Source organism: Tachypleus tridentatus, chromosome 1, assembly GCF_004210375.1.
Source record: "Tachypleus tridentatus isolate NWPU-2018 chromosome 1, ASM421037v1, whole genome shotgun sequence".
Classification (NCBI taxonomy): Eukaryota; Metazoa; Arthropoda; class Merostomata; order Xiphosura; family Limulidae; genus Tachypleus; species Tachypleus tridentatus.
Window position 1 is genome coordinate 1,137,451 of NC_134825.1, and position 26,396 is coordinate 1,163,846.

General features: G+C 35.9%; 1 protein-coding gene across 1 annotated transcript in view; it reads right to left on the minus strand.

The window, feature by feature from the left end:
- Positions 1-526: 526 nt before the first annotated feature.
- LOC143227360 (elongator complex protein 4-like) overlaps positions 527-26,396 on the minus strand; it is a 40,041-nt gene continuing 14,171 nt past the window's right edge. The window contains 7 exon segments of the mRNA XM_076458844.1: positions 527-856; positions 8,254-8,360; positions 8,704-8,803; positions 11,204-11,262; positions 11,265-11,613; positions 12,239-12,358; positions 20,864-20,985. Of these exon segments, the coding sequence (XP_076314959.1) occupies positions 731-856; positions 8,254-8,360; positions 8,704-8,803; positions 11,204-11,262; positions 11,265-11,613; positions 12,239-12,358; positions 20,864-20,985 (983 nt within the window). The 3' untranslated portion in view covers positions 527-730.

The window sequence follows — 26,396 nt, forward strand, 5'->3', positions numbered from 1 at the left end:
CCAGGCAACCTTTTTGCCAGACCCAGAATCGGGCCGTTTGATTTGATCTGAACTTGAATGAATTACATTCATGTTCACATCTACCAACTTTTTCTTTTGAGACAGGTCCGACCTTTCCTTCTTTCCACTGCTACCTTTGCCTCCACCCAAAGACCATTTAGTGAGACATTCCTCACCCAAAAGTCAAGAATAATAACGATAATTAATTTATTAAAATAATAATAATAAAAAAAAAACCCACCACTTAATCTAATAACAATCCACGAAGGGGGAAGAGGAACTACAAAGTTCCTGAACACCCCAGTTGGAGAGAGAACTCTTCGGATTTCTCTCTCTCTAAACTGAACCCCTGCCACGTTAGTTTAGTTTAGTTTAGTTTAATATCAAATATTTCACCTAATATAACATGAAAACTGATAATATAAATTAATGTCATGCAAGATACTCTTGTATAAATTAAAAAAAAACACTTTAGGTTAATAGTTTAATTAATGTGAAAAAAAGGACAGAAATAAGATAGCCTTGGTTCTGAGTTGTGTCATTAACACAACACAGGTAACAGGAGTAAAACTTTAATAGTCAGTTGTTGCCAGTAACATTCGAGGAATATATTAACTACCATTTAGTTACTGCTGAAAGTAAAAACTTGAGAAGATAACATTTCTTATCAGTTTAAAGATGACTATTTTTTTAAATTATACAATATCTACATAAAGTTTGTGGCATATGTTCAGAAGTCAAGCGTAACCTTAGTAGCAGGAATACAGCCTACTAATTTGGAAGACAGTTTGTCCACTAATGGACCTTTATCAGTTCTGCTAGCTGTCTCAGAGAGGTCGGGTGGCATGTGAAGTTTCTGAAATAAAAAAGAATAACCACTTAAACCACATAGTAACCAGCCTGAATTATCAATATCTTGATGAATACAGTTATTACAATACTGTATTGTTTTTTTTTAACCTGAACTATGTCATGTTAACCCAAAAATTACAAGATATAAGAACAAATTACTTAAAAAGCAAACTATAAATCTTTTTTTCTAAACCAAAATATTTATTTAAATTTAGTTGAAACTAATTGGTTATGTTCAGTTCTACGAGAGTCAGAGTCATGAAATGATAGCTGGTGGCAAATGGTAAATACATGGTGTTACTATCACCAATGACACTGTCCAATATCAGGGGTAAACCAATGGCAAAAACATGCCCAAATTGGTGCTGTCGCTCGTGGTTGTAACAACAGCACAATAGCACTTGAGCATTACACAGACATTGGCGCATCAGTTTCAGATGAAAGAAAATGATGAGTTAAAAAGCTGTGACAAATACGTAGCCTATTTAGGACAAACTTCCCCTTCCGATCCTTATGAAAACAAGATGGTGGAAGTTCAATAGAAGTTTTTATCTAGAAGAGCTCATTATCAAGTTTCTCTCTCCAAATCAACTGCCAAATGGCATGGAGCCAAGCCTTGAAATATAGGGCTGTAGTCCATGTATGGAGCAGACACAGCAGTGATATCACCAGAGCAAACAGATTTAGCTGTGGTGTCAGCAAGCTCATTCTTGTGAATACCAACATGGCCTAGTATCCAGAAAAACTGGATAGAAATAGATGATAAAGAGAAATGGTCCAGTTGGTTTTGAATATCGACAAGAACGGGGTGCGAACTAATGTGAAGCAATTCCAGGTCTAGAAGATAGCTAAGTGAGTCAATATAAATAGTACAGTTCATGCACTGCTTAGCTTCTATGTGATTCAGGGCAAGAGAAATAGCATACAGTTCAGCAGTGAATACAGAAACTGTAGGGGAAATCCTGTGCACAATCACTGAACCACAACAGGGCCCATAGAGTTCAAAAGGTGTTCAGCAAATAGAACACGTTACTTTCAATCAGGAGTATCTGCCTTCTTCAAATGACTCAAAGAAAGGTCACACTTGGGGATGGTAACAAGCCATGGTGGGATAAGCTGACCAGTGGAGACAGCAATGTCAACCAAGGACAGATCCAATTCAGCCAGCAGCATTGGATACAAAGGCTAAAAGGAACAATGGCAGACTATCTATCCTGAAAAAGCATATGGCCCATTGAGGAAGGAAAACAATCCCAGGTGGGATGCTGTGGTAAGGAAAAAACGTTTCTGAAGTATACAGTAAAGACAGTCGCAAATGGCAGAGGTTTTGAGGAAGTCCTCGAGATCCAATGTGCAAATTCCAGACTGCAGAAGTGCAGGAAGCCCCCCCCATGTAGAACCAATGCTCGAAGATAGTGAATGGGGTCCAATATCTTCAAGGCCGAGGTTCTGGTAGAGCCATAGACTCATAGTTCAGTTTCAATCAAGTGATAACATGATAGATCTTTAGCACAGAACATTAGTCTGCTCTTCAAGAGGTGGAAGAGAGAACATGGAGGATGTTCAGTGCATTTCTACACTTGATGCATAGTTGCTTGATGTGTGGAATGAAAGTCAGCTTACAGTCAAATATAAGCCTCAAGAACTTTGCTTTGTGGACCACAGGAAGCACAACTCAATGGAAATAGAGCTCAGGTTTGGGGTGAATACCTGTTGGTGGCAAAAGTGCATGTAAACATTTTAGAGACAAGACATAAAACCATTGGCAATGGTCCACTTCAGTGAATGATTGAGAGCAGTTTGTAGTTGCTGCTCAATAAACCTCACAATCAATGACTGACATGAGACGTGGAAGTCGACATAGAGCCTATATACAAATGTAGGGGGAGGTGTTCACTGATGGCATTATTCTTTATAATGAAAGTGCAACACTCAAGATACAGCCCTGAGAGTTTCCAAGTTCTGTGGGTTAGTGTTGAACCCACACAAACTTGGAATTACCAGTTCATTAAATTTTTTTAAAATAAAAATGGGCAAATGACCATGCAACCAATATGAAGTCTTGCAAAATACCACATCTCCACAAAATATTATAAGCCTTCTGAAAGTAAAAAAAAGGTTTTGCTTGAGAAAGGCTTTCTTGATTCTGATTTAGGTGGTTCACAGTGGATCCTCTGTAATCCAAACCTACTTGGTGAGCAAGAGGACATTGTTTGATTTAAAAGAACCAAAAAAGATAAGCACTAACTATCCTCTCTAAGATCTTACAGAGACAATTCATCAAAGCAATTGGATGGTAGTTTAAAGAAATCTTGGGATCCTTCTCAGATTTACAAAACGAGGATAAGAGCATGTCATGCATTAGGAAAAGCATTCTCCTGCCAGATCTGGTTAAAAACAACCAGAAGATTAACAAGAAAGGCAGAAGAGAAATGTCACAGCATCTTGTAGCAAATATCAGGTTAGACTAATGAAAAGGAAGCTTGAGTTCCACCAGTTTAAAGAGGTGATTATAGTCATAGAAACAAATCAGCCTGAAAGGAAAGAGGCAATCTTTATTCCTGAGTATTAATGGCTAAGAAGGTGGGGGATGAAGCAGAAGTCCTAGATGCACAAGAAAAACTTCAAACAATGTTATGGGGCATCAGCAATTTCCTGTCCACTGGAGAGCAGAAGTAAACTGGCCACTGACTTACTGAATTTGGTCCAATATGACTTTGGAACTGGAAGCAGAAGAGATGCTAGTTGTGCACTTAATCCACAATTCCTTCTGTCATTGACATCTTATCTGCAGAGCATATGTTTGGGCCTGCTGAAAACTGATGCTGTTTGAAAGTGTTGAATACATACAGAAGTTATCTCAGGCCCATTGGTGAGCCTTTTGTGCCATTTGGCAGGCAGAATTCCACCACAGACAAAAAATACCATAGGAATTGTGTAAAAATTTTAAGAATACACTGAGCAGCTGCCTGGACAATATAGTTAGTCATTGCTATCATGCAGTAACCTATCAATGACTTAAAGGCAAAGGTAGGATCAAGTTCTGAGAGAGCAGTGAAAGGAGGCCAGTTGGCTTGGTCCAACCTTCCACTGAGCCATGTGGGTCAGGTGGCATTGACCATGGCTAGTCTGTCATAAAATGATTACTGCCCTGTAGGTCACTGTCAACCCTCTAAGAAATGTAAGAAAAAGTGAAGGGGAGCAGACCGAGAGATCAATATCAGGAACAGACTGACTACCTGCATGAAAATAAGTTTAAAAACAGTACTGGAGAGAGTAAGTTTTTGATCTAAGAGAACCTGCTTTACAGAACGACACCTCTCTATCAATATCAGCACTACCCCAGAGGGGGTTATGTCCATTAAAATCCCCCATTATTGAAAAACAAGATGGTAACTGTTCAATGAGAGCTTCAAGATCAGATTGATCATAGGTCTCTTCAGTCAGGAGATAGGAAGAGAGAACTAATAGTGATGGTACACACAAGGAAGCACAGATGGCTATGGCATCCAAGTGTGTATGGAGTGGCAAAGACAGGGCAGGCACATGCTGATCAAACAGCAGTGCCACCCCTCCATCATGCAACTGGCCATTTCTGTACAATGAAAACTGTTGAAAGGTGACTGCATCAGCATGTTTCAGAAATGTTTCCTGTAAAGAGACACACAGGATGGCAAGAATCAATCAAATCTTTAATCTCATCTATATTTGAAGGATAATTTTGACAATTCCACTGTATCAAAGTGGCCATTTTTTATTCAGATGGAGGAGAATTTGGCTGACAGACCTGTTTTTGACTAAATGTTTTTTTTCTTTACTGGAAGGAGATCCATCAACCTCCATAAATTCTGCTTTGGGTCAAGTGTGCAGGTTTCTGTCAGTGGGTGAAGATTCTGGTGATTGAGGGCATGAATAAATAATCATTCTACATTTCAGAAATAGAGATGAAGATAGACCCAAGGAAACCTGAACCTGGAGCCAAAGGAGGCAGACCTCGGAAGCCACCAGGAGTACGGACAGAGATGGGAGTAGATGTAGACTCATCAACTCTTTTAACCATGAAGGATAAAGGACTCTTTAGATGGTTTGCAGATGACTCTGTTGGAGGCATGGAGAGATCCTTATACACTCCCACTGAAGCAGCAGAATGGAGTGCATCAGCATATGTCCAAAATGTAGGAGGGGACAATAACTTCTGAGCGTCTGGGTAAAAGATTGTTCACAGTCTTCAAACATTGCACCTCTTTCTCCTTCATCCACTTAGAGTAAGACCAAGAGTAAGAGGGGTGTGAGCCATTACAGTTAACACAGCATGGTTCCAGTTCACACCTGTAGACATTGTGGTCCTTACCACCACAATGAGTACATGTTAAAGAACCATGACATGATGTCTTTGAGTGATTGAGGAGCTGACACTGAAAACAACTGAGAGAGTTGGAAATGTATGGTCAACTTTACAGTTCAGATAACCTGCCTTGACTGTGGCAGGTGGATATGGTGATATAATCATCAAAATCAGAATATTAGTAAGCAGCATAATTCCATCTTCACAAGTTGCAGGCAGAGATTTGGTGCACTGAATAAATGCCTTGGCTAGAAAAACCAGCAAGTATCTCCAAATCAGGAATGTTTTTCAAGTTCCTCTTAACAATATCTCCTCTTGAATGATTCAGCATAGCATGGAGAGTAACCTCAATGGATATATCCCCAATGTTCTTTGAATTCAGAAAGAGTTCAGTGTGTTGTGGTGGGGATGTTTCTACCAAAATGTCTCCAAAGTGGAATTTCCTCACTGACTTGAGGAAGCCAGCAAGCCCCTGTAATTGCTTTTGAATAAAAAAAAGAAAGAAGGGAAACATCTGCTTGATGGATTTCTCAGATAATGAATGCAAAATGAGATATCTAGGTACAGAAACCGATTGTGATGATGTTTGTTGAGCAGTCATCCATTTATGGATGTTTACCAATTATAGTTTTTCAACTTTATTTTTTCTTCATGAAGTAAGCACTTCTTAGTGCTCATTGTCCCAACCCACTATGAAGCCCTAAGAGGAAACACACTGCAATGCCAAACAAGGACATTGCAGCAAGACTAGGGTTTCATGAGCACTATACCCAAATACCAGCATCAAATGCAATGTCCATAACACCTGCTGAGAATGATCAACACTGGTAATCAGTTGACTAGCTCATGAGGACCAGCTGACTGACTTTGGAGGAGCTACCCCAAGACTGCTTATCTACAGAAATTCAAGGCCAAAGTGGTGTATTAGGGTTGGACCCCTAAACCACCAGGATCCTTTCCTACACTTCAAGGGTCTTAATACACATCAAACATGTGGGTGGATGTTTAGATTCCACAGGAGGTAACCTTAAAGTACAGAACCTTATCTGGAAGCCCCCTCACCACCTACAGGAATCCACCTCGAGGGGAGTATACAATGTTCATAACTATAAGAGATAACAGTTTGCCATGCTTATTTATTTTATTTTCTATGTTTTAAGGAAAATAAGTTTCAAAACTTATTTGTAACTAGTTATAATATATATACGTATAAAATGTATTGTAAATAAGACGTGACTGTATTTTAAACTAAAACATACTCAAGATAGGTCACTTTATAAAGGCTACTTTTACATTCTTGTATATGATAAGTAAATGTGACTCCATCAATGAAACTTCCATAAATGTTAGCTAGGCATGACTGGAAGGTTAGCAAAATAAAAATAATAAATGTATAATGTTATGAAATTACAGCTATTTAGAGAAAATATTTGTTTTATTCTTATACACTGTACTCATTCTAGAATGAACTACACATAATTTATAATTATTTCATTATTCTTTATGGACGTTACAAAGCTGGTCAAATTGACAAACCCCCTATAGTTTGGGTAGAGAAATTAACAGACAAAATATAGAGTCTTGCTGCAAACAAATGTTTGAAATCTATTAAGGAGGTCTTAGAGATTACACAAAGAATATTTGAAATCTCTGGGATGAAGAATAGCTTTTAAATGATAAAATGAAAATCACCTTGTACTTCAACTAGTAATAAAACTGACTCAATATTTTCACAAACAGATGTTTAGGAAAAATCCTTCACTAAAAAATTTGATTTTTGTGAGTACAAAAGAATTTACTTAAAGAGAAAAAAATTTTGTGAAGGTATAGATACTGTATTAAAAGTTACACTGCAAACACTTAGCTTGTGCATATGATACCTAGCCTATTGCAAAATGGTTAAACTCATAACAGTATAGATCTGTTTATACTTAAGTTATATTGTGTTGTTGCCCCTTGAAGCATATCTAATATTCCTGCTACAATGTGGAGCTCATATTATCCTATAAAGTCACATAAATGAAAAAATTTTAACAGTTTTATTATTTCTTTATGTTACCTAATCTAATCTTTTCTAATGTAATAAATTTCTAGCAACTTTTATAATAATAAAACAGAGAATATACATGAATAACATGAAGTATAATATTTACCTAAATCTTCATTTCTTTACCATAGACTATCAATGACACTTAGCTGGACTTTTTATTTTTATTAATGGTACTACTGCACTAAATAATATTTTTTATTTAATTAAATAATGCACCAAAGAAGCCAGAATAGTAAACTACAAAAATCACACTACGTCCCATGACTATAAAAATTTTTCTGGATTTCTAAGTATGTAACAAGAGCTGTTAAAAATTCAGCTAAGTTAACAGATCTATTTTCCATGGGATCAAAGATTGAACAACAAGGGAAACAGATAATATTTTGTACATAAAATCCAAATATAATACATTATTTGATAAATTAAAAACTTTGTATTTCTACTGGTTATAAATAATACAGTAATAAATATCAGAGAGAACTATTTGTGAAAGACAGGATGTGACAGGTGGGTTAGGAGATAGGGGTCTGATTTTTGTATTTGATGGTTCTGTAATGAAACAAGGTTGAAGACTATAAAAGTATACTTTCTCTGAACAATTACTATATTATAATGAGCAATTTAAATTAAATTTCATATTTCTTCAAGGGGTGTTAAATAAAGAAAAGAGAATAGAGAGTAAATGTCAATATTTACACCAGGGGAAATTTGGGGATTTTTTTAAAATACAGTCTTATAAAATTAATAATTTAAATCTTATACAATGTTAAAATTGAGATTATTTGCTCCATTTATTGCCATATTTATGTGTATTATGATAAGCACATAGTTTAATGAAAATTTTAAATGTAACTAAAATTTTCTGAAATTATGTATATTCTGAAAGAGTTAATACAAACAAAATCCAATATAGGCATGATAGATGTAGTGTCCAGTAAAATTGTAATATTCATGTAGAAATTATAAAATTTGAATGTAATGACCTGATATCTGTTCTCTACATTACCTCAATGGTAAACTTTTTCTTTTTAAGTTGGAAACAAAGATCCTTAGTTTCTGGAATAAATGAAGTCAAAGAATTTAACCGTGGGAGTTTCAAGATATGAAAAAGTCCTGAAAAATAAAAACATTCATGAACTTTAGTAAAAGATTACGAATAAAAAAAAAGGTGCTTTTAATTATTACAAAAAGATTATTATGAATTTTACTACATTTATTGACATACATGTTTATTTTTCATTACTAAGTGTCTTTAATTTGTTAAATTACAATATAAAATGTTAATTTTTAGCAAGTTCTTAAATAATTCTTGATTATGGGATGTTGACTTTTTGTCAAACTAAAAACTACAAGGACCTAAATATTAATTATTTTAAAATGAGATCCAATTTAAAACCTTAATATATGCATTTCTAAATACCTTTTAAACTTGATGTTAAATAAAAAAAAGCATTACCATGATAATCTTTAAATACAGGGTTCATCTCTTTATCTGATCCAGCAAAAGATTCTAATTTAACCACTGTGTCCGACTCAAATCTTAGTCGCTCCATGTCCTGAAGAAAAGTTTTTATATACAGTTATAAAACTACAAAACATATTATCATCAAAATAATTCAGTACCAAACACAACGATGAATGAAACTTGAGCTGATAATGGGAAAAAAATAAAAAAATCCACTGAAAAACAATGCAAATGATAATTGCAGTAATATTGGGCATAAGGTATCTTCCTGGTTATTTCTCAGTTGATAAACTAGTCATGAAAAACAGCTGAATAAGAGGTACATCCTAGATGCTTGAACTCACATTGTCTTAGGTGGATGTGGTAGTAATCCTTTTAAAATAGTATACATTCATTTTAAAATTGCAAAAGTAAAAATCTCCCACATAGAATAAAACACAATAAAACCATCCAAGACCCAATAACTCCAATAATTCCAACTAAAAGCATGTAGCAAAATTCACCTGAAGAACAACTGGAAAAACACATTTAAACACTACAGTGATAGAGGGAACTACCTGCTATAGTATAGAGGGCACAATGGAATTGGTGGAGGGAGGTCACATGATCAGCACATCATGCTGCAATAATGCAAAAAATATAGGGTTATAAAAGACTGGTGCAGTGACCACAAGAATTATCAATTCCTAAATGGCAAACAGTCAAGATAGTTATGGTGAAGAGGAGGCAGTAGTGTCTCAGAAATCTTATAATTCTTCCAATTTTTTATATAATTATAAATCACCAAAATTTATAAAAGGTAGCAATATACTACACCTTCCTCTATATTATAATGCCATACAATTATATTACCCTTAAAACTTACTTGTTCAGTTTAAGTGCAAGATAAATAATGTTAAATACAGCAAACTAGGACAAGCCCGTATATATATATGTTTATCAGTTGAGACATTGGAAAAACATGAAGTTTAAGGAAAATGAGTAAAGAAAATTTTAGTAATCTAATGTATTTATTCATAAAAGACTGCTCTCATTAAAATCAGCTTAAAGTTAATTTACTGGTAAAAATAGATGAGAAAAACAAAATATTAAAACCTAAAATTTATTTTGCAAGATTACTACCTCCTCACTGAACCACAATCCTAAGGGTAAATAAAATATCCGACAGTAATTTCTTTTTATCAAATATTTTAATCTCAAACTTTTTCTTTACAAGTTGAATGCTCTGAATATCTAAATCATCTAAATAAATTAAAGAAGGTTTGAATGAAATATAAATTACTAATGGACATTAAATCATTGAGTATACTAAGTTGATGTTTCAACTGAAGTGCCCAGCATGGCCAGGCGGTTAAGGCATTCGACTCATAATCTGAGGGTTGGAATCTCTGTAGCACCAAACACACTTGCCATTTCAACCACGGGAGTATTATAATATTACAGTCAATCCCACTATTTATTGGTAAAAGAGTAGCCCAACAGTTGACAGTGGATGGTGACGACTAACTGCCTTCCCTCTAGTATTACACTGCTAAATCAGTGTAATACTGCTGCATACAGACTTAGTGAAGTTTTGCATGAAATTCAAACCAAACCAATTAATTTAAGTTCACTGATTATTTCATAGTGATGTTTTACCTTAAGTTGATGTTTTAACAACCTTACTATTCAATTATTTTAATTGATGTTTTAACAACTTTTCTATCCAATTGTTTACGTTGACATCTTAACCTTTCCATCCAACTCTTCAAGGTAATATTTTAACATACCTTATAGCCATTTCTTTATAATGAGGATTACTTCACATTCTGGAAAAGTATATGTTCATAGGTTGTTTCACACACTAGCCAATATATAATTGCAGTTTGTCTCATCTTCTAGGTCTCATATATTTATGGTTTATCATATATTTTAGCTATTTACACATTCATGGTTTATTGCATATTATAGCCAGTACTCGTTCAAAATTTGGCATCTTTTCTAGGTATATGTTTACAGTTTATCTCAATTTATAAAACAGTGCATGTTCCTGGTTTACCACATCTTTCAGACAATAATTTTCTACAGTATGTAGTTTAAATAAATTTCTATAGTATATAATTCAGCTAATTTTCTATACCAGTCTTACTAAGTGTACACATAGTAAGGAAACGAGATCTTTAAATGTCTTGTTGGACACTTACCATTAGATTATCGTATTTATTTATGCTTCTAAATGAGAAGATAATAAACTGAAGCATTGGTAAAGGGTGTGCACTGGATACTGTTGATTATCTTTAAATAAATATTTTTCATTGTGTACTTCAAAAACAATTTTTGAACTGTATTTATTCAAGAACTTATGGTGATTAGAATGCATCGATTTTCAAGATAAACCCTCGCTTGTAACTAGGTGAGGTCAGCATCATAAAACAAAATTTGTAGAGATCAGAATAAAATGCTCCACTGTTAACAATAGTTTAAACCTCGCCCTTAAGTTACTTTTACAAACCTGAATAAGATGTGATGGTACAGTAACCACACACACTGCATATGCTGACCTCAAAAGAGCCGCAGAAGATGCAGAAACTTAAACATAGGACTATCTAAAGAACTGGATCTTTCTGAACCACCATTAGTCCTCCATAAGGGTGATCCAAGAGAGTGAATGTTTATTCTCAGAATGTTTGGTTCATCTGGATTTGATGATGTCAGAAAATTTCCCTTCTTCAGTTTTCTCCAAATTCTGTTGAGAACCATTTGATATGACCAGGGAAGAAGTGTACCATTCAACTGCTCAGAAGAATCTGTGCTTCTCTCACAAATATCACAGGTTTCTATGTCACATTGCTGAATTAATTTACTGTCCATGACCAGGCTGACATCATAGTAATGTCCAAACTGGTGGACAACAGGTGCAGGCTGAACAAAATATAGCAGCAAAGAATGTTATAGCATCTATAAACAATATGTTTATTATAAATACAAACCAAAAGCTATATTATACTAAGCAACATGACACAGATTAACTGAAAACTGTATATCAGTTATCTATAGAAGTGATATGACTCTCCTAGGGAACTGTAAATCAGGGTTTAATACAGTACTTGTATCACTGTTTACTGGTTTAAGTTAACACTTTCAGCAATCAGGGTTGTAATATAGTACTTGTATCACTGTTTACTGGTTTAAGTTAACACCTTCTGTAATCAGGGTTGTAATACAATATTTCTATCACTATTAACTTTTGTAAGCAAATCATTTTGTAATACTTTGAATATGTTCTATAAAAAACTTTAGTGAAGAAGCTTAAGTGAGATGTAACTGATTTATGAGAATAAGAGAGTTTCATGAACAATCAATAAAATAATTTAACAAAACTTACTTTAGGAAGATATAAAATAATTTAACAAAACTTACTTTAGGAAGATATATTCATTTACTAAGTGCTTTATATCAACTATAGATTTGAAGAAATGCACAGACAAACATAAATATTTGTACAACTATTTCCTAAGGGCTAATTTAAGGAACAGATAATTTATACTTGAACAACTGGTAGATCCGAGTATCTCCATGCTATCTTCATTAATTCTGCAGCAACCTCTCTTGATTCTGCTTCAGGTTTCCTGTGAGCTAAATTGTCAGAGATGGGTGCAGGAAGCCCCTGTGAACACAAAACTCTAAATTTCAAGAGGTAACAATGTTTGTTAGGAGCTGCTTTAAACATTTATATGTGACGTATAATCCCGTCATTAATCCTCTTCTCAAACCAAAGAAAATACAATAAAATTTCCGAACAGAATTTAGATTATGTTTAAAAGAATGTATAAAACATTACTTAGTTTGTTAACATTTCTAATGGATACCTCTTTGGAAACATTTGTTACTCCTTGTGTGCCTCATTGAAAAGACACTTAGGATAAAATATGACCTTCTACTGAATAAAACAAACATTTCTTTTAAAACACATGACAAAAAGGAGCAAATATTAGATGATCCTTCAAATAGTTCATGGCTGAAAGCAGGAAAAGGAAATTTGGTGAAATTCCTTCTGACATGGCTACAAAATGTGGAGCAAAGATTAGGTGATCAAGATTTAAGCAATTATGTAGATCATGATAAGTATGATTTATCATGTCTAATAGATCAAGAAACAATGGTTCTAGTATGTGCAGAAAATCAAGTGCTGATGATTGCTTTATGTCTACTAAATGAAGTGATGGTGCTTCTGTCATGTTTAGTAGTAAAATGTGGTCTATTGGTACGTTAGTACCAGTTAAAAGAAAACTGAGTTAATAAACTATAACTAACAAGTAGCCTAGTTAGGACAACTTCCTCCTTCCAATCTTGATTGCAACAAGATGTCCAAAAAGCAACAAAAGGTTTGACCTGGAATAGCTTATTATGATGTTTCTCTTTCCAAGTCAACTGCCAAGTGGTGTGGAGCCAAGCCTTGATTACAGGACCATAGTCTACATATGGGACAACAAGAGTAGTCAGACTTAGCTGAAATGTCAACAAACTTGTCCCTGTGAATACCAATGTGACCTGGCAGCCAGTAAAACTGGACAAAAGTAGATAATAAAGAAAAATGGGTCAGTTGATGAAAATAAGGTCAGAACTAATGTGAAGCTATTGCAAGGCAAGTAAATATAAATAGTACAACTAATTTACTACATAGTTTCTACATGATCCAGGGCAAGAGAAATGACATACAATTTGGCAATGAACACAGAAACTGTAGAGAGGTTCCCGTGTGCAACCACAATAAACCATGGCAAAGCCTACAGTAACCAAATTTCAAAAAGTCTATAAAAGAGAATGGAAGGATGGTTTAAACGATGTTTGGCAATTAGAAGACAGTACTTTCAATCAGGAATATCTTTCCTCCTGATATTAATAATAATAAAAAAAAAAAAATCACACTTGGAGATGGTAATAAGCCACAGTGGGATTGGTTGACCAGTGGAGACAGCAATGTCATCGAAGGACAGACTCAATTCAGCCAGCTGAGCCCAGAAGGAACAATAGCAGACTATCTATTCCAAAAAAGCATGGCCCACTGAAAAAGAAAAACAACAACAACGGGTGGGATGCTGTGGTAAGGATTAAAAGTTTTGAAATACACAGAAAAGAAAGTTGCAAACAGCAAAAGTGTAGAGAAGGTTCATGAGAATCGGTGTTTGAACTCTGGACTGAAGAAATGTGGAAAGCCTTGATGCAGAGCTGAAGCCCCAGTTGGTAAAATGGGGTCAAACATCTTCCAGGCTGAGATCCTGGCAGAGCCATAGACCATACACCCATGATCCAGTTTCAATCAAATGAGGGCATGATAGATCTTTAGAATAGAAAATCGATCTGTTACCCAAGAGACAGAAGAGAGGATTGATTGATTTAGTGTTTTATGGCACAAAGCAGCTTGGATATCTGAACCAAACGTCTAGTAAAAAGGTAAAAATAAATTAAATGTAGTAAAATACATAAAAGGAAATGAAGGTAAAACAAAACAGCAATTAAAAACAGAAAATGGCATAAAACCAAATGTTGACACCTAGTCTACAATGTTAAGAGAGAAAGTAGAGTAAGAGAAGTTGTAAAGGACTTTCTCTAGCAAAATGGTAATGATCATAACCCGCCAGGAAGACTAACAGGTAAGTACAAGAACCACCGTCAGTCACTTGAAGTTGGCCTTTCCAGTCCAGGTTCTGGGTTATGTTGGCCTAACAGCCATTATCAAAAGGTAAAATAAGAAAAGTGTTAAAAGATATATAGCAAAATCATAATAAAAATTAGCCAAATGTCCTGTAAAAAGGTAAAAGTAAAGTAAAAGTAGTAAAATTCGTAAAAGGAAACAAAGGTAAAAACAAAACAGCAATTAAAAACAGAAAATGGCATAAAATCAATGTTGACATCAAGTCTACAAAGTTGTAAAGGACTTTCTGTAGCATAATGGTAATGATCATAACCTCCCAGGAAGACTAAGAGGTAAGTACAAGAACCACCGCCAGTCACCTGAAGTTGGTCTTTCCAGTCCTGGTTCCTGGTTATTTGTCATTATGGCCAGTACCAAAAGGTAAAGTAATAAAAGTGTTAAAAGACATGCAGCAAAATTGTAATAACAACAACTCACCAGAACGACTAACGGGTAGTTCAAACAGCAGTGTTAGTCACCTGAATTTGGTCTTTCCAGTCTTGGTGTAGAGTTATATAATGTTCTGACCATTTTCTAATGTCAAATTGAACTAGAGAGATTGAGACTCTGATATTTATTCATTACATCTTTTTAATTATGGTTCCCTTTTCAAACACTTAAATGAGATTAAAAAGGTTAATGGCCATTAGAAAACTAAAAACATTATCAAGGTGGACAGAGTCACCATCACCAATAACTCTGTCCAATGTTACAGACTGACCCTGGGAAAAAAATATGTTTAAAATATTGCCGTCGTTGAGAATTGTAATGATGGCAAGAAAGTAAAACGTGGCTGATAGTGATTTGAGTGTTACACAAACTACACATTGGTGCATCAGTTCCAGATAAAAGAAAATGATGAGTTAAAAAACTGTGACCAATGCGTAGCCTAGTGAGAACAACTTCCTCCTTCCAAACCTTACAGAAGCTAGATGGCCAAAGCCCAATATAGGGTTTTATTTGAAAAAGTTTGTTGTCACGTTGCTCATTCCAAGTGGACTGCCAGCTGGCACGGAGCCGAGCCTTGAAGACAACACCATAGTCCATGTACGGAATAGGCACAGTGGTGATAGTGCCAGAGCAGATACATTTAGCTCCCTTGTCTGCAAGCGCATTCCCGCAAATACCAACGTGGCTTGGTATCCAGAAAAACTGGATAGAAGTAGATGTTAATGAGAAATGGGCCAGTTGGTGTTGAAATCAGCAAGAACAGGGTGTGAACCAACGTGAAGTGATTCCAAGGCCAGCAGAGAATTAAGGGAGTCAGTATAAATAGTGCAGTTGGAGTACTGCTCAGCTTCAATATGATCCAGGGCAAGAGATATGGCATACAGTTCAGCAGTGAACACAGAAGCTGTAGAGGGGATTCTGCATGCAACCACCAAACTGTAACAAACCATGGCAGAGCCCACAGAGTCACCTGATTTTGAACCATCCGTATAAATTGGAATAGAAAGTTTGTTTGAAAGATGTTCAGTAAATAAAAGACAGTACTTTTATTCAGGAGTATCTGCTTTTTTCAGATGACTTAAACAAAGGTCACATTTGGGGGCTGTAATAAGCCATGGGGGGGGATGGGCTGACCAGTAGATTCTGCAATGTTATCCAAGGACAGACTCAATTCATCCAATTGCACCTGGATGTGGAGGCCAAAAGGAGCAATGGGAGATAGTCTGTTTTAAAAAAGTAAGGCCCACTGAGGAGGGAAAACACATCCCCAAGTGGGATGCTTTGGTAAGGAGCGAAGTGTCGAAGAATACAGTAAAGATTGTTGCAAATGGCAAAGGTGTAGGGACAGAAGAGAGAATACAGAGGATGTTCAGTGTTCTTGTACACCTGATGCATAGCTGTTTGACGTGTGGAATGAAGGTCAGCTTACAGTCAAATAGAAGCCCCAAGAATTTTGCCTTGGGTACCACAAGGAGCACAACTTGAATTGGAGCATTGGATGAGGATGAATACCCTGTTGGTGGCAAAAGTGCATGCAAACTGTTTTGGAGAGACAAAACAAAACTGTTTGCTGTGGTCCACTTCAGTAAATGACTGAGGGCACTCTGCAGCTGCCACTCAATAAACGCCATGTTTAATAACTGACACAAGATGTGGAAGTCGTTGATATAGAATCCATTTGCAACTATAGGAGGGAGTTGTTCAGTAATGGCATTAATATTTATAATGAAAAGTGCAACACTTAAGACATAGCCCTGAGAGACTCCAAGTTTCTGCAGGGAAAGTGTGAAACACATAAACTTTGTGAACCTGACGATGACTGAAGAAGGTCGAAACGTTGTTCGCTCTTCTATTTAAAATATTTTCTCAATCCAAACGAGCCGTTTTTGCATACATAAACTTGGAATTTCCAGTCCATTAAAAAAATGTTTAATAAAATTGGGCAAATAACCACGCAATCTGTATGAGTGGAGGTTTTGCAGGATGCCATACTTTCATGTGGCATCACAAGCTTTTTCAAGTTAAAAAAAAAAATACAGAAACATGTTGTTGCTTGATAAAAGACTTCCATAACTGACGTTTCAAGTTGAATCAGGTGGTACAGAGTGGAGAGCTGTCATCGGATCCTACATTGGGTGGGTGAGAGGAGGTTGTTTGATTCAAGTAACCAAACAAGATGAGCATTAATCACCCTCTAAAATCTTATAGAGGTAGCTCATCAAGGCAATTGGACAGTAGTTTGAAAGAATCTTGGGATCCTTCGCAGGCTTAGTAGAAGAGAGGACAATAGCTTGGTTCCAAGCATCAGGAAAAGTATTCTACTGCCATGTCTGCTTAAAAACAACTAGAAGAATAGCAAGAAAGGCAGGAGAGAGATGAGGCAGCATCTCATAGCAAATATCATTATGTCTCACTAATATACTGCCAGACCGATGAAGAGAAAGCTTGAGTTCCACCAGTGTAAAGGGGCAATTATAGTCATTGAGATGATCAGCCTAAAATGAAAGAGACTATTGCTCTGCCCAAATCTCGATGGCCAAGAAGGCGGTGGATAAAACAGAAATACTAGATGCCTGGCAAAAGCTTTCTCTGAGAATATTGGTGATGCTCTGTGGATCAGCAACTTTTTGGAAATCACAAACCAAGATCATAGGGGGTACAGAAGTCTACTGCCCACCGACCTTCCAACTCTTATTCCATATGACTTTAGAACTAGTGAAAGAAGAAATGCTGATTGTGAGCTTAATCCAAGATACCTTTTGGTTTTGATGTCTTACCTGCTGAGCATGTGCATGGGCCCACTGAAAAATGATGTGGCTTGAAAGTACAGAATCCCTGCAAAAGGTATTCCAGACCCATTTTTGAGCATTGTGTCACATGGCAAGCAGGATTCCAGTATGAATAAAGATACCATGGAAACGTATTTTGGAAACACACCGAGCAGTTGCCTGGATAATAGAGTCAATCATTGCAGCCATGCAGTTGTCTATCGATGGGTTAGATATTACAGCAGGATTAAGTTTTGAGACAGCAGTAAAGGAAGGCCAGGTAGTTTGCTTCAGTTTCCACTGAGGCAGACAGGTCATGTGACATCAGCCACAGCCAATCACTCAAAAATTGATAGGAAAATTATTGCTGCCCTGAGGGTCAACCTTTTAAGCAAAGAGAATAGTGAAGATGAGCTGATAGTTTCATAATACAATTTGAAGTCATTCTCAAATTAATAAAGGATGAGTTAGAGCTACTTTATTTTGTTTTGTTTGTTGTAAAAGTAAGTCAAACTGATCAGTCTAGTATAGAGTTAGGGTAGAGAAAATACCAAATAAAAGTTGTATTGAAAACAAACATTTGTAATGTATTCAGGAGGTTTTAGAGATTATACAAATCAAATCCGAGATTTTTGAGAAGTATTTTTAAATCTTAACGTGAAAAATTGTGTTGCACATGAAATATTCAAGACAATTACTTGATATATTAACAGACATCTTTTTTCAGATTGTTTAAATTACTTTGAAAAATGTGATTTTTTGTGTGTAAAAAGACTTATGATGTTTACTGAATGGCCATCATTTTGTGAAGATATACATACTATAATAAAAGTTAGTGGCATCAACTCCATAAAGTCTTTATACAAGTACAAAGAGGTCACACGGTTGGTCAAAACAATTAAGCCTGTGTTTAGATATTTAACAAATATCTAGGCTTTTAAAATGAATAACTTAGTGATTTAGAAGTAGTGTTATAATAAAATGACCTTGAGAGTTTCAATATAAATAAGCTGTTCAACAGCATATAAATAAAGAAGGTACTTGATTTGTAATTAGTTGTCTCTGGGCAAGTTAATTATTCCACATGTAAAAATCCTTGGGTTGGTGGCTTGTGTGCTCTGCTCATAAACCAAAATCTAAATAAATTGGTATAAAGTCAAACTTTACAACTAAACCTATGGGTTTCCACATGTCCATTACATGAAGAGAAAAGAATGTCTCCAAAAGAGCAAAACCTCTCACCCAGCTTGTACAGGAGATGCAAGAATTGAAATAACAAAATACTCCATTCCACGTCCTGCAAATGAATAGCGATTGTCTGAGTCTGACTGAAATGAGAAATGAAAAAATACTCAAAACTGGATCAAGTATCGAGTGTCAGACTGGAACAATAGAGAAAACTTGACCAGCTAACCCAGATGAAAAGGAAGGATAATGAGAAGTTGAAGAATAAGAATTATAAGGAGAGATAAGTGAAGAATACAAGGGTTCAAGGAACAGCAGTGGACTCATAAGGCTGCAAGAGAAAAAAAACCAAGAAAAAAAGGCAGGCCTAGTATTTGGCAGCCTCAGCTTGAGTTTCCAAGTAGTATAAACACCTCAAAGACTTCACAGTGAAGGATATGAACCCAAAAGAGATAATGGGGGAAAAAAAAATGGGGAAGACAACTGGTAGAGAAAGTATCATGTCCCAGAAGATTCCAAAACAGGAACCAAATAAATTGAGACAATTTGTTGAGATACTGAAAAAACTGATCATAAATTCCTTAAAAAACTATAAGGATTGTGATGTATAGCTTCACATAGGAGATGAAGAGAGTATTGGTAAGAAAGGTTACAGGTATGAAAAGGGCAAAAATAAAAAAAAACTAAGCACAACAGTGTGTTACTGGAGACAGAGTTTCCCAAGTGGGAAAAAGGAACTCCATGGATTGGAAGTCACCTGAAGCTGGCCTTTCCAGTTCTGGTTGAGTTATTTGATGTTACAGCCATTTGCTAATTTGAAATCAAACTAGATGGACCATGATTCTTAAAATGGAATCACATTAAAAAAAGTCTAATGTATAAATTAAAAATCTTAAAGGGCATTAAAAAGATTATTGGCCTTCAAAAAACTAAAAACATTTCCAAGGTGGATAGTGTCACATTCGCCAATAACACTGTTTAAAGGTTGTGGACAAACTGTGGGACAGAACACGTTTAAAATGGTGCTGTCATTGAGTCATAATGATGGCAAGAAAGTAAAATGTGATTTATTGTGACCTGAGTGTCACACAGACAACACATTGGTGCATCAGTTCCACATAAAAAAAAATGAGTTAAAAAAACTGTGACCAAACCGTAGTCTAGTTAGAAAAGCTTCTTCTTTCCGATCCTTACAGTTGCAAAACAGCCAAAGTCCAATAGAGGGTTTTATTTGGAAAAGCCTGTTTTCACGTTGCTCACTCCAAGTCGATTGCCAACTAGCACAGAGCCGACCAAGCCTTGAATACAGGATCATAGTCTATGTATGGAAGAGGTACAGCAGCGACAGTGCCCAAGTAGACAGAATTAGCTGTCATGTTGGCAAGCTTGTTCCTCTAAATACTAATGTTATCAGTTATCCAGAAAAACTGGATAAAAGTAAATGTTAAAGAGAAATGGGCCAGTTGGTTTTGAATATCAGTGACAACAGAGTTTGAACTAACTTGAAGCGATTCCAGGGCCAGTAGTGAACTAAGCGAGTCAGTATAAATAATGCAATTTGAGTATTACTTAGCTTCTGTGTGATCCAGGGCAAGAGAAATGGCATACAGTTTTTTGCAACACAAGAAGATAAGCATGCAAGTTTCATCATATTTACAAACAGCAAACTTAAAAATCATTCACCAAAATGTTTTCTATAACTTGAAAATATTCTAAACTTTAAAACCTGAGTTCTTTTAGAAGGTGGGTCTTCTTTCTTGTTGGGTAAATCATGAAGTTCAGTCGTGTTGTATATATTTTTTGATGGCACAACATAAAACAATGATCATTAGGTTGGTTGTAATCAGTTCTATTTATTATTTTAGATTTGATACTACATTATATCTATTTGGAATATTCTGGTCCTGCATAACTATCACTTTAATATTTTTTTATCCTACGTTAATACCACTTAAAATTTTCTGACCATGTATGATTGCTACTATAAAATAGTAAAAATGTAAACATTAGTTTTCAAATCAATTAATAATAGTTTTGATCTGTAAAACACAGGTTTCAGGAAAGATATAGATACCTGCAAGATCTGGGTTGGTGAAACATCGCCTCCTGACAAGAAAACAGAATGACCACAAACTATTCCTTCAGATATGAAATACTTCAGCAGTAACTTTGCATACACTCCAAAGACGTCTTCTTCTGGAATGTTTATAATAACTGTAGTTTGAGGTGTTTTATAAAAATAAATACAAACAAAAACTTCATTAGTTTCACCATTATAGGCAATAATCACACCTTCTGAATATTTTACTTTACAAGTATTTTTTTGAGATTCACTGATTCATGAAGGTTTTACTTAACTTACAGATAACTACAGCTGGATGGTTGATCAATAGAACTGATTACAAATGATAAGCAATCATACCAATTAGTGTCTTCTGAACTAACCAATCAATAAAGTCACAAAAATAATCAATTAATGGAAATTAGCATTTCCAACTATTACCATTTTTGATTAGTCAAAATTGATTAATCAAATTCTTGTTTATCAATTCTCAAAAAGTATCAATTAATCAAAATTAGTAAGAGAGCAAAATATATTTCAAACAATAGTAAAATTTGTTTTTTGATCATTAACATTTTTAATTATATGAACTGATTAATCAAAATTGTCATTAACTAAATGAAATTAAATTTCTGATTGTTACAACTTTTAATTATTTTAATTACTCCAGCAATTGAAATATTATTAATATATTTGTTATTAAGCACAAAACTTATAATGGGCTACCTGTGTTCAACCCGATTTTAGTTTTACAAGTTGTTTTATCTTGAAGTATGCTTAGCTTTGGTCATGCAGTTAAAGGAATGGCTCATGAGTGGTGGTCTCGGGTCCGATTCATATTGTTACCAAACCTGCTTGCCATGTACTTGTTAGGGCAAAGCTACTAAGTCTATATGTCCCTGACATTAATGCTGAAGTACTGACTAGAAAAAAAGGCAGTTAGCTGAAAACACAGCTACCTATAGATGTGATACTGTACTGGAACAAAAGGTAGAGTTTCTAGAAAACACAGCTACCTATAGATGTGATGCTGTGCTGGAACAAAAGGTAGAGTTTCTAGAAAACACAGCTACCTATAGATGTGATGCTGTACTGGAACAAAAGGTAGAGTTTCTAGAAAACACAGCTACCTATAGATGTGATGCTGTACTGGAACAAAGGTAGAGTTTCTAGAAAACACAGCTACCTATAGATGTGATGCTGTACTGGAACAAAAGGTAGAGTTTCTAGAAAACACAGCTACCTATAGATGTGATGCTGTACTGGAACAAAAGGTAGAGTTTCTAGAAAACACAGCTACCTATAGATGTGATGCTGTACTGGAACAAAGGTAGAGTTTCTAGAAAACACAGCTACCTATAGATGTGATGCTGTACTGGAACAAAAGGTAGAGTTTCTAGAAAACACAGCTACCTATAGATGTGATGCTGTACTGGAACAAAAGGTAGAGTTTCTAGAAAACACAGCTACCTATATACGTGATGCTGTACTGGAACAAAGTACCCCAACCAACAACCTGGCTGTGAAAGAGTACACACATTCCTCTTAAGCACAGTGGGATGACAAGAAAATGCCTACCTGTGGAAGCCAAACTTCATTAGAAGATAAACAGCCAGAAAATGTACAGGAGACAAATGTGTGGAGAATTTATATGCCTGCATAAAACTCCTCCTAGGGCCAGAGAAGAAAGTATCCAAGAAGTAAGTATGTAAAAGGAGATAAATCAAATGTGCAGAAACGTGAAATAGTCTACAAGAACCTTCAACTCTAGATAAATACACCAACAGAGGGAGGTAATAAACTCAACAAGTAAGGAAAGAAGGAAAAGGGTCTTAAGAGAAATGGAGATTTGTGAATAGGCATATCTAATAGTCAAACAGTTCATGGGAGTTGATTCAATAGCAAAGAGGAAGAAGGAAGGAAAATAGAAAAGGAGCATGGGCAACCTTCTGAGCAGTGAAAGACTGGACACGAGAGAGGGATATAGAAGAGTGGTAGAAGGCGAAAGAAGTAACCACAGAATAAACACTCAAACAAATGAAGTATGAAACAGGAAATGGATAAATACATGGCAAAATAAGCAGGAAGCAAAGGTGTCAAGTAAGACATCAGATCATGTAAACTCCAATAATATTTTAGTCAGGCATGAAAGTAAGCTAGAGAGACAGAAGAGAAAGGAGGAATGGAACAACATGGAGAGGACATGGGAAGAAATGCATTATGGTACTGGGAAACGAGAACGTCCACAGGCAAATCTTCCTGAAAGTGGACAGAAGTATAGACAGAAAAGCCAATAATTGGTTGGTTGATTTAGTGTTTTATGGCACAAAACAGCTTGGCTATGTGCACCAAACATCTGGTAAAAAGTTAAAAGTAAATTTAGTAAAATTCATAAAAGGAAATTAAGGTAAAACAAAACAAAGTTTAAAAAAAACATAAATAGCATAAAACCAAAGTTTATATCTAGTCTACAATGTTAAGAGAAAAACTACAGTAATTCAAGTTGTAAAAAAACTTTCTGTAGCATAACTGTAATTATCATAACCCATCAGGAAGATTAACAGGCAAGTATAAAAACCACTATCAGTCACCTGAAGTTGGCCTTTCCAGTCCTGGTTCGGAGTTTTTTTGACATTGTGGCCATTTTCAAAAAGGAAAGCAACAAAAAGGTTTTAAAACACGTGTAGCAATATTATAAAAGTAACTTGCCAGGATGACTAACAGATAGTTCAAACAGCAGCATTATTCACCTGAAGTTGGTCTTTCCAATCCTGGTTATTTAATGCTACAGCCAGTTTCTAATTTCAAATCAAACTAGATGAACTATGATTTTTAAAAGTGAGCCACATTAAAAAGATTAATGGCTTTTAAAAAACTAAAAACATTATCAAGAAGGACAGTGTCACCATCACCAATAGCACTGTCTAATGTTATGGACAAACCTTGGGACAGAACAGGTTGAAAATGGTATCATCGTTGAGAGTCATAACAACGGCAAGAAAGTAAAATATGGCTTATTGTGATCCGAGTGTTACACCAACTACACACCGATGCATCAGTCCCAGATAAAAGAAAATGATGAATTAAAAACTGTGATCAATGCATAATCTAGTTAAAACAACTTCCTCTTTCCGATCCTTACAGAAGCAAGATGGCCAAAGTCCAATATGGGGTTTTATTTGGAAAAGCTTGTTTTCCCGTTGCTTAATCCAAGTTGACTGACAGCTGGCACAGAGTCGAGCCTTGAATACAGGACCATAGACCATGTATGGGACAGGCATATCAGCGATAGTGCCAGAGCAGATAGACTTAGCTGTAGTGTTGGCGAGTTCATTCCCGTGAATACCAATGTGGCCCAGTATCCAGAGAAACTGGATAAAAGTACATGTTAAAGAGAAATGAGCCAGTCAGTTTTCAATATCAGCGAGAACAGGGTGTGAACCTATGTGAAGCGATTTCAGGGCCAGTAGAGAACTAAGAGAGTCAGTATATATATAGTGCAGTTTGAGTACTACTTAGCTTCTATGTGATTCAGAGCAACAGAAATTGCACACAGTTCAGCAGTGAACACAGAAGCTGTAGAAGGGATTCTGCGTGCAACCACCGAACCACAACAAACAATGGCAGAGTCCACACAGTCACCTGATTTTGAACCATCTGTATAAAAAGGAATGGAAGGATGGTTCAAAAGATGTTCAGCAAATAACAGACAGTATTTCCAATCAGGAGTGTCTACTTTTCTCAGATGACTTAAAAATAGGTCACAATTGTGGACCGTAAGAAACCATGGTGGGATGGGCTGACAAGTGGATACAGCAATGTTATCAAAGGACAGACCCAATTCATCCAAATGTGCCTGGATACGAAGGCCAAAAGGAGCAATAGCAGACCATTTGTCCAAAAACAGCGTGATCACCGAGGAAGGACAACACAAACCCAGGTGGGATGCTTTGGTAAGGAATAAAAATTCAAAGCATATAGTAAAGACAGTTGCAAACAGCAGAGGTGCAAAGAAGGTTCAGGAGACTATGTGTAAGCAATGAACTGGGGAAGTGCGGAAAGCCCCAGTGCAGAGCCAAAGTCTTTGATGATGAATAGGGTACAGCATCTTTAAGGCTGATGGGCTGGCAGAGCCATAGAAAAGTGATCCATAATCAAATTTTGATCAAATAAGAACACAATATATCTTTAGCATAAAACATTGATCCACTCCCCAAGTGGTGGAAGAGAGGACACAGAGGATGTTCAGTGCTCTTGTATATTTGACCTATAGCTGCTTGATGTGTGGTATATATGTCATCTTACGGTCAAAGATAAACCCCAAGATCTTGGTCTCAGGGGCCACAGGCAGCACAACTTCACTGACAGAGAGTTCAGGATCAGGGTGAATACCCCGTTGGCAGCAAAAGTGCATGCAAACAGATTTAGGAAAAGAGAAATTAAAGCCATTTGCTGAGGTCCACTTCAGTAAATGATTGAGGGCAGTCTGTAACTGCTGCTCAATATACCTTATGTTCGACGATTTACATGAGATGTGAAAGTCATTAACACAGATCCAGTTTGCAACAGTGAAAGGGAGTTGTTCAGTGATGACATTAATATTTATACTGAAAAGTGTGACACTCAAAACACAGCCCTGAGGGACTCCACGTTTCTGTAGAAAAGAACGGGAAAGTGGCAAACCAACAAAAAAACTCAGAATATCCTGTCCATTAAAAAAAACAACTTTTAATTAAAATAGGCAAGTGGCCATGTAACCCATATATATTGAGGTCTTGCAAAATGCCATACCTCCATGTTGTATCATAAGCCTTCTCAAGGACAAAGAATATAGATACAAGATGTTTTTGTTTTTGAAAGGCTTCTCCAAATTGACGTTTCAAGTAGAATTAGGTGGTCCAAGGTGGAGCACTGTCATTGGAACCCATGCTTTTTGTGTCTGATTTATCTTTGTATTTATTATATTATGAATCTTAAACTCAGACATATCTACATAACTGTACTGCATCCACAATATATTTGCATTGCCGTACGATCTAACTAGTTATGCCAATAAACTTGTTCAGAAATGAATTAATTCACTTTTGTTTCTTACAACTTCATTATTTAACATTGTGAAAGGCTGGTTAAAATATTTCAGTGGGATGCATAATATTCTGACAGGTATTTTCAAAATTGTATGGATATGTTTGCACACAGTAACACACCTGAACTGAATTGTTTTTTCAATAAAAAACATATGGTCAGAGGATATTTTAAAATCATCCAAGAAGCTGCAGGTGACCCTCACAGAATGCCTTGACATGGAATGAACCCTAGAATATTGGCAATGATCCAGGTATCAGTTACTTCCTAGTCATAAGAGCGCAAGATTGAGAGGGTGACAAAATTACATTGCCCACTGACCTTTCAAATCTTGTCCCATATGATCTTAGAACTGGTGGTAGAAGATATGCTGGTTGTGAACTTAATCCAAGATTCCTTCTGGCTTTGACATTTTACCCACCGAACATGTGCATGGGCCTGCTGGAAAGTGACATGGTTC